We start from the raw sequence: 10,404 nt of genomic DNA, 5'->3' as shown, positions 1-10,404 counted from the left end.
GGGTTCGTGCCCCAGTCTGGGAAGATCCCACATGCCGCGGAGCAGCTGGGCCCGTAAGCCATGGCTGCTGAGGCTGCGCGTCCGGAGCCTGTGCTCCGCAACGGCAGAGGCCACAACAGTGAGAGGCCCGCGTACCGCAAAAAAATAAATAAATAAAATAAAAAAATAAAAATAAAAAAATAAAAAACCATCTTCTTTACTGCCAACAGACTTAAAGTATTTAAAACTCAGATCTGACCATACCATCTCCAACTTAACAACAAAGTCCAGAATGAAGTCCAGCTTCTTTGCATACAAAGGCATCATAGTCTGAACGCTGCTTTCTTTTCCCATCTTCTTGCCTTTTTTATGCATCAGCAATATTGATTTGCCTGTAGCTCTGGATAAATTTATTACCTTCTGTCTTCTTTGCACACGTGCTTCCTTTGACTTTGGTAAGCTCCTCCTCTATAGTCATTTGAAAAGCCTTTCCCTAACTACCCCATCCCTTCCAAACACAGATTTAATCACTTCTTCTGTACTACTTTTGTATCTTCCTTTGTCATTGCACATATAATTATGTGGTCACATCTTTTTCCCTTCTACTATACCTTAAATTCCATAAAAGCAGAAACCTGGTGTATAGTAGGCACATAATAAAGACTGAACTTATAAGTATGCAGAATAGAAAAAAGAAAAATGGGCAAAACAAGGACAAATGGAGAAATGAAAGACAATGAGAAGGTAGCAAACTGTGTGAGAAAGAGAGGCAGAAACTTAAGGAATACTATATTTTTAAAAAGAGGTGGGTTTTAAATATTGTATGATAAAATATGAAGTACGAATGTGTACTAGTAAGTAAAGCTGGATAATGTGACATGCCTGATTTACATAAAAGCAGTTCACATTAGGTGGTATCAGAGTGAATGGCCAACAGCATGGATTTTGCTGCTACACTGCCTGGGTTCATAGCCCTTGGCTCTACAAAGCTAAGGCCACTTTAGCTTTGTGACCTTAGGCAAGTTATCAATACTTAACCTCTCTATGCCACAGTTTTTTTCATCTGTAAAAAAAAAAAATAATAGTACTTACATCAATGGGTTGCTGTGAGAATGAAATTATCAAATAACTTTCCCCAAAATGCCCTACACATAGGAAGCAGTAAGTGCTGACTACTCCTCTGAGAGCACTGGAAATGGATTGCTAGTGGTTAAATGCAAGATTTACTGCAAATTAGCTGTGAGACCTTAGGTAAACTATTTAATTTCTCTAGGTCTCTAGTCCTTGGCAGAGATCCCTTTGCTCTTTTTCCTAAACACATAGCAAGACTCCATTTCCCAGCCTCCCTGGCAGTCAGGTGTGGCCATGCACCTGAGTTCTGGCTGTGAGAAGGAAGTGATGTGCATCTATCTTTTCCAGCCTTACAAAGCCTCCAGTGTACAATCTTCCATGTTCTTTCTCCTTTGCTGCCTTGTACACATCAAGCCTGAAAACCACATGTTGAAGATGGCAGAGCCATAGATGGAAGGAGTCTGGGTACTTCAAATACTGCTTGTTGGAGAACTACCTGCTAATCAGGAACTCCGGTTTTAACCTTATGTGAGCAAAGAATTAAATTTCTACTGATTTAGTCATTTCAATGTTAGTGTTTATCTCTGTAATAGCTAATATCATTTAATTAATATAATTTTCTTATTTGCAAAGTGGAATATTATGAGAATCAAAACAGTACAGTACATGGCACATAGTAACTATTTAAAAAATATTAGTTATCATCATAAGCTATTCCTATTAAGTTCAAATTCAGTTGCCCTCTCTTGTAAATTTGACCTGCCACTTAAGACTCAAAGTTCTATTACTTAGGAAATTGTATTTCTAGCCCATGATGATATTTCTCTTGTGTGTCACAAAATAATTTAGCACCATAAGAAAGGCTATCTTGTTTTGCTCTCTGTTGAAAAATTAGACATATTTGAGGGCAGGAACATCGCTATACCATCTGTTGTATCCTGTAACACAGCTAAGCTTGTAACTGGCTGACCATCAGGTCTGTGTGTGTGGCAAAAAGCCACCAGTCACAGGACCACGGGTACCTACCCTGATGGCCTGTAGCTGATTAGCTCAGCGGGTTAGAAATTAATGTTTGTTATTGTTGAATGAATGAAGGAAGGTAATTTAATTTAATTATACTCTGTGGTCATAAATCAGCCTTCCGGCTGTCAAGTCCTTACTACTGTTCAAAACTGAGAGCAGATTAAAAAGTGGGAAGGATGAGCAGAAATTTATTACCAGTGCTGAAGCACTTAAGCACTGATGTTGGTCTATCAACAGCAGAGTTATACCTTTGTGAATTATCCTTGAACTAAAATATAATACACAAATCTAGCAGAGATTAAAATGAAAGTTTTACCTCACCATGTTCAAGGAGCTGTTTTCTGGAATAAAAGAAAAATATTATCTATTTACTGACTGTCCATTATACTATGATTTCATCAAAATGAACTTCCATTTATTTGTTCTTACATTTTAAATAAATAAATATATAAATAAATAAAGCTATCAGATAATCTTACTAAAAATTACGGCAATTTAAAAGGCATGATTTATAGTCATTCTATTTAAAGTATATCAAAATGTTGTTCTTTGGTTAAGATAAAATGGGTTTTACTGATTGCTGAAAACTGTATCTCTGGAGAGATAAATGAATAAAAAGAATATCTATTAAATATTCAACCATATACAGAATATATAATGCTTTATATAAGCACTGCTGTGACTTTTGAGTTGTTTTTATTATTCACAATTACTAACGTGAACATCCTTGTACTTAAAACTCTGTGAGCATCTCTGATGCTCCTATTTCCTTAGGATAAATTTCTAGAATAAAAGTTACTAGGTAAAGCTTATAAGTATTTTTAGTTCCACAAAAGTTGTCTAACAAATTTTCTAAATATTTATGTCTAAAAATTTACTAAATTTTTATGGCATACCTACTGTGTTCCAGGCACTGTGCAGTGAGCACAGTGTGAACAGAATAGATACTGTTTTTATCCTCATAAAGTTTATGTTAGATCCAGCCAAGAGATACAAGACTGCCCATTGTAAAGACTGAATATTTCAGTCTTTGCAGGATAAGAGGCCTTCTCATATGGATTTTGGGGCTGGAGAGAGAAGTAAGACAGTATAAAATAAGAAAGTAAATGGGGCTTCCCTGGTGGCGCAGTGGTTGCGCGTCCGCCTGCTGATGCAGGGGAACTGGGTTCGCGCCTCGGTCTGGGAGGATCCCACATGCCGCAGAGCGGCTGGGCCCGTGAGCCATGGCCGCTGAGCCTGTGCGTCCAGAGCCTGTGCTCCGCAACGGGAGAGGCCGCAGCAGAGGGAGGCCCGCATACCACAAAAAAAAAAAAAAAAAAAAAGAAAGTAAGAAGTATAAGTTAGTTCAGGGGCACACACAGATCCAGAGATTTTTTAAGAAGAGTAGTGGAGGGAAGGCCTCTTAGAATAGTAGTGAAATCACCAAATTATTTTGCCAACCTTGCAAGTCCTTCCTGACTTTATGCAGTCAAGGGTGGAGGTGGGGGTGAATGGATGGGTTCCCACATGTCCTGAAATCTTCCAGTCACGACAGACTCCTGTAGTGAGCTACTGCATGTAAGGGAGAGGCCTGGTAGGTAAGTATTATAATCACCAATGACCCCAACAATAAGTATGGATACAAATAAATCTAGTAACTAATTTAGAATATCAATATACAACCAAATCATGAGACACAAATAGGATGAAAGAAAAACATCAAGATAAATGAGCATATGAACTGAACTCTCAAGAAAGAGTTACTATAAGGAATAATAGATAGTATTAAATGAAAATTCCAATTATTATTTTCACAGAAGTCTAAGAGGATTCTGCATCCATTCAATTAAAACAAGTTGCAGTAAAAAAAAGCTTTCAGAAATTATGAAAAAACATATTTGCCTAATTTAAAACCTCAAAAGAAGGTTGAATAGCAGAATTTACACAGCTGAAATTGGTCATTTTGAAGACCCAATCATAGAATTCTCTGAGAACATAAGAAAAAAAGAAATAAAAAATATGATAAAAGCAATAATATATGTTCAAAAAAGAGAGGCTAAAGCAAAAAAAAAGAAAAGAGAATAACTATCCCCTGAGCTAAAGAAAGATTTGAGTGTTCAGATTAAAATGTCCATGAATAAACATATAAATAACAGGGTAGAAATCTTATTTAGGGAATAATGGCTGAAAACTTGCTAACTCTGGGGAGAGATATGGACATCCAAGTAGAGGAGGCTCATACATGACCTTTCCCAAATTCACTAGATACATTGTAATAAAACTGTCAAAATCAAAGACAAAAAATGAACTTTGAAAACAGCAAATCATCTCATATAAGGGAACCCCTGTAAGGCTATCAGCAGATTTCTCAACAGAAACCTTGGAGGCCAGGAGAGAGTGGGATATTCAAAGTGCTCAAATAAAAAATCTGCCATCTAAGAATACTTTACTTAGTAAAGCTGTCCTTCAGATGAAGGTGAGAAAGACTTTCCCAGACAAACAAAAGCCGAGGGAGTTCATCATCACTAGACCTGCCTTATAAGAAATGCTAAAGGGAGTCCTTCAAGCTGAAACAAAAGAATGCTAATTAGTAACATGAACACACATGAAAGTATAAAACTTTCTAGTAAAAGTAACTACACAGTCAAATTCAGAATATGCTAATACTGTAGTAGTGGTGTGTAAATCACCTAACTCTAGTATAAAGATAAAAAGACCAAAGCATTAAAAAATAAATATAGCTAAAATAATTTATTAATGGATACACAATATAAGAAGATCCACATTGTGACATCAAAAGCATAAAATGGGGACAACGGAAGTAAAAAGGCAGAATTTTTATATGCAATTGAAGTTAAGCTGTTATCAGCTTAAAATAGACTCAAAACTATAAGATGTATTATGTAAGCCTCATGATAACCACAAAGTAAAAACCTATAGTAGATACATAGAAAATAGAGGAATCAAAGCATACCACTATGAAAAATCATCAAGTGATAAAGGAAGATAGCATGAGAGGAAGAAAGAAACTACAAAACAGAAAGAAAACAAGATGGCAGAAATAAGTCCTCATCTATCAATAATTACTTTAAGTATAAATTGATTAAATTCTCTAATCTAAAGATATATAGAGTGGCTAAATGAATAAAAAAACAAGACCCAATTATGCTGCCTATAAGAGTCTTATTTTAGCTTTAAGGATACACATGAAGTAAAAGTGAAGGGATGACAAAAGGTATTCCACACAATGGAAATGAAAAGAAAGCAGGGGTAAATATATATATATATATATATATATATATATATATATATATATAACATTAGGTGAAACAGACTAAGCTGAAAAATGTAACGAGACAAAGGAGAAAGTCACTATATAATGATAAAGGGGTCACTTCATCAAAAGGATATAACAATTCTAAATCTATATGCACCCAGCATTAAGACACTTAACTATATTAAGCAAATATTAATAGATAGGAGAGGAGAAATAGACAGCAGCACAATAATTCCAGGGGACTTAAATACCCAATTTAACATTAGATAGATCATCCAGACAAAAAATCATTAAGGAAATATTGGACTTGAACTACACTTTAGACTAACTGGACCTAAGCATACACACAGTGCATTCTATTCAACAGCAGCAGAGCACACATCCTCCTCAAGCACACATGGAACATTCTCCAGGATAAATCATATGTTAGGTCACAAAACAAGTCCTAACAAATTTAAGATTGAAATCATATCAAGTATTTTTTCTGCCCACAACAGTACGAAATTAGAAGGAGGAGAGCTGGAAAATTCACAAATATAATCCTGAACAATCAATGGGTTAAAGACGAAATCAAAAGGAAATCAAAAAGTATCTTGAAACAAATGAAAATAGAAACACAACATACCAAAATTTATGAGATGCAGCAAAAGCAATTCTAAGAGGGAAGTTTATAGCAATAAATGCCTACATTAAGAAAAAAGAAAGAGTTCAAATAAACAACTTAACTATACACCTCAAGGAACCAGAAGAAGAAGAAGAAACTAAGCCCAAAATTAGAAGGAAGAAAATAAACATCAGAGGAGAAATAATTGAAATAGAGAGAAAGAATAATAGAAAAAAATCAATGAAATTAAGAGATTTTTTTTTGAAAAGATAAACAAAATTGACAAGGCTTTAGTTGAACTGAGAAAAAAAGACTCAAATAAAGAAAATCATAAATGCAAGAGAGGACATTACAACTAAATACAAAGAATCATAAGAAACTGTACAAACAATCATAAACCAGCACATTGGACAACCTGGAAGAAATGGATACTTTCCTAGAAACATACAATCTACCAGGACTGAACTGGAAGAAATAGAAACTCTGAACAGACTTAAAACTAGTACGGAGATTGAATTAGTAATCAAAAGTCTCCCAACAAAAAAAAACTGCAAGACCAGATGGCTTCACTGGAGAATTCCATCAAACATTTAGACAAGAATTAATGCCAATCATTCTCAAACTCTTCCAACAAATTTAAGAGAAAAGAAGACTTCCAAACTCATTTTACAAGGCTAATATTACCTTGACACGGAAGTAAGACAAGGACAATAACAATAAAAGAATATTGTAGGCCAATATCCCTGATGAATACAGATACCAAAATCCTTAACAAATAGTAGAAACCAAATTCAACATCACATTAAAAGGATCATACACCATGACCAAGTGGGATTTATCTTTGCAATGTTAGGATGGTTCAACATATAAAAATCAATAAATGTGATACACTACATTAACAGAATGAAAGATAAAAATCATGTGCTCATCGCAATAGAGACAGGAAAAGCATTTGACAAAATCCAAAACCCCTTCATGATAAAAACAAAAAAAAACTCTCAACAAATTAGGTATAGACAATATAATACAGGCCATATATGACAAGCTCACAGCTAACTTCACACTCAATGGTGAAAAGCTCAAAGTTTTTCCTCTAAGATTGGGAGCAAAACAAGGATGCCCACTCTTGCCATTTATCTTCAACACAGTACTAAAAGTCCTAGCCAGGGCAATAAGGCAAGAAAAAGAAACAAAAGGCATCAAAATCAGAAAGGAAGAAATAAAATTGTCCATGTTTGCAGTACCTAGAAATAAATTTAACTGAGGAGGAGATAGACTTGTATACTGAAAACTGTAGAAACTGATGAAAGAAATTGAAGAAGACACAATTAAATGGAGAGATACCCCATGCGTTTGGTTTGGAAAAATTAATGTTGTTAAAATGTCCATACTACCCCAAGTGGTACAGATTCAATTCAATCCCTAACAAAATTCCAATGACATTTGTCACAGATATAGAAAGAACAATCTTAAAATTCATATGAAACCACAAAAGACCCTGAATTTCCAAAATAATCTTGAGAAAAGCAGAACATAGCTATAGGTATTTCATTTCCTGATTTCAAACTATATTACAAAGCTATAGTAATCAAAACAGTGTGAGACTGGCATAAAAAAGACACATAGACCAATGGAACAGAATAGAGAACCCAGAATTAAACCAATGCATAAACTGCCAATTTATCTTTGACAAAGGCACTAAGAACATGCACAGAAAAAAGACAGCATTTTCAATAAATAATGTTGGGAAAACTGGACAACCACATGCAAAAGAATGAAATTAACTCTTGTCTTACACAACTCACCAAGATTGAGTGGAAATGGATGAAAGGGTTAAATTTAATACTTTAAACCATAAAACTACTATGAGAAAACAAAGGGGAAAAACTTCTTGACAGTGGTCTTTGTAATGACTTTTTTGGACTTGACACCAAAAGCACAGGCAACAAAAGCAAAAATAAAAAAGGGTGACAATATCAACTTAAAAGCTTTTGCACAAAAAGGAAACAGAATGAAAAAGAAACCTACAGAATGGGGGAAAATATTTGCAAACTGTGGATCTGAAGTATCTATATAAAAGGAACTCATACAACTAAATGGCCAAAAAAAAAAAATCTGATTTTAAAATGGCAAAAAACCTGAACATTTTTCCAAAGAATATACATAAAAATTGTCAATAAACTGTCAACAGGTACATGAAAATGTGCTCAACATCATTAATTACCAGGGAAATGCAATTCAAAACCACAATGAGATATCACCTCATGTCTATTAGAATGGCTATTATCAAAAGGAAAAGAGATAGCAAATGTTGGTGAGGATGTAGAGAAAAGGGAACCTTTGTGGACTGTTGATGGGAATGTAAATTGGTATAACATTGTGTAAAACAATATGTAGGTTCCTCAAAAAAATAAAATAGAACTATCATATGATCAAGCCATCCCACTGCTGGGAACGCATCCAAAGGAATAAAAATCCATATCCTGAAGAGATATCTGCACTTTCTTGTCCACTGCAGCATTATCCATCATAGCCAAGATATGGAAACACCCTAAGTGTCTGCTGATGGATGAATGGTGTATTTCTAAAAGCACTGCTGTTGGTCCTTCTAAATCTTAGATCCACCACTTTTGGAACTCTCACCCTGTGAGAGAGTCACAGGATTCTCAAGGCACTTGTCTCCTGCTTCTTTTGACTTACAGCTTACAAAGGGAGAGATACTCCAATATCACAAAGGCATAATTGCTTCTATTAAAAATAACCATGTTTTGGGGAATGGGCTTAAAGGAGAGATGTGAGGTCAGAAACAGCCAACAAAGGGGAGCAGGAAAGAAAGGTACCTAAAATAATAGACCTAAAGAGTAGAACTGGTAGCCTTAGAAGCTGCCAGGAACCAGCTCTTTTGGTGGAGTCACTGTCATTCATTAAGGTTATGTAATCATCTCTACTGTGCAGAAGAGAGTGGAGACTGCTAGACCAACAGAGAGGTGTGAACCATAGAGCATATGCAGAGGAAAAACCAGGTAGTTGAGAATTCTTGATAAGAAACCATAATAGAGATTGACCATGGATTCCAGGCTGTGTCAGAAAGCAAACCAGGAATGCTGATTAGGTTACAGCAGTTGAGATCTTGGCGCCTTGAGGCAGCTGAAGAACAAACAGATTTAGTGAGTGGGGAGAAGAGGAATGCAAGCATGTGGATACCAGGTGGGATTTCTTAAAAGGAGCAGTTTCAGGCAGTGGCAAGGTCTGGGCTGTGACCACAGAAGCAGAATTGGCAGCATGCAGTTCACCCATTGTCTTCTTCAGGGAGCCTTGCATATAAGACAGGCTTCTGTTAAGGACATTGTTTAGATTCCAAATTAAAAGTGCCTTATAGCCACCAAGTATTAGAGTGTTATTGTGAAGGGATGTGGGGAGATGGCTTCAGGTCATATGCTTGATGGTCACCTGGCACCTTCCCTGAAGCACTTAAACCTGAATACAAACAACTACTGACCTATATTATCTTAGGAGGTGTTCTATTTAAGAATAATTTCTACCATTATGCCATGAAGAGACTAAAATCACTGTCTCAATTCAAAATGTCATTCTGTTGCTGACATCCAATTCTTACAACCCTTGGTTATTTTTCAATCTTGGATGAAATGCCTGTCAAGATCTCCGTTGGCTTCTGTACTATGGGCTAATAATGTCTACTTTGCTGACTTTTTTTTTTTACAAAGATTAGACAAGATCAATTATGTAAAGCACTAAACACAGTTCATGAAACTGTAACATTAGCATTAAAAAAATAAAATAAAATAACCATGTTTTATTAGAGCAATCTTTTTACAGTGCACTCTTGGGAGACAAAAACCTTAACCATCACACCTTGCAACCTGGAGATTTTACCTATTGGAAGAGACATCTCTAGAAGAACACTCTTCAACCTTGCTGGAAGGGCCCCTATCAGGTACTGCTAACCAACCCTTTTGCCACCAGAATCCAAGCAACAGACTCTTGGATTCATGTGACACACCTAAAGAAACTACAGAACTGACTGGACCTGCACATCATCTGGTGACTTGAAAGTAAAGATTTTCCAGAATTGACGTAGACGACATCTGATGAGACAGCTTTCCCAGGATATCCAGGCCAGGACTGTTGGAAGTTTGTCATCAAACTTTTAAGGATGACATAACACTTCGGATGATCACAGATATCTAGGATCTTGATAACATATGAACTTTAGATAAAAAAGCGCCTGTGAGTTCTCCCTGCCACCCCTCCTTGTTACTCACATGTGACCTCAATAGGTTTCCAATCTGTGCACTTTTCCTCTGATGTGAGACACTACACTCAGGAAAGGTCCTTCCTAGCACTGAGGGACAAAAAGCTGCTGAAACTAGAAAACCTGACTCTTGATGAATGATGCTTTCAGAGAAAGGTCTTGATGAAAAGGGGGAAAGTAAAAAAAATTAATAAATAG

At 35.9% G+C, this 10,404-nt stretch overlaps 1 protein-coding gene across 1 annotated transcript in view; it reads right to left on the bottom strand.

The window, feature by feature from the left end:
* Positions 1–10,404, bottom strand: part of DPY19L2 (dpy-19 like 2) — a 94,870-nt gene that overhangs the window by 23,703 nt on the left and 60,763 nt on the right. The window contains exon 17 of the mRNA XM_007128292.4: positions 2,390–2,414. Coding sequence (XP_007128354.2) covers positions 2,390–2,414 — 25 coding nt within the window. The remainder of the gene's footprint in view (positions 1–2,389; positions 2,415–10,404) is intronic.

This window comes from Physeter macrocephalus, chromosome 5 (assembly GCF_002837175.3).
Source record: "Physeter macrocephalus isolate SW-GA chromosome 5, ASM283717v5, whole genome shotgun sequence".
NCBI lineage: Eukaryota > Metazoa > Chordata > Mammalia > Artiodactyla > Physeteridae > Physeter > Physeter macrocephalus.
Note: the sequence above shows the minus strand (reverse complement) of the source record. Positions and strands in the feature narration are given on the sequence as shown.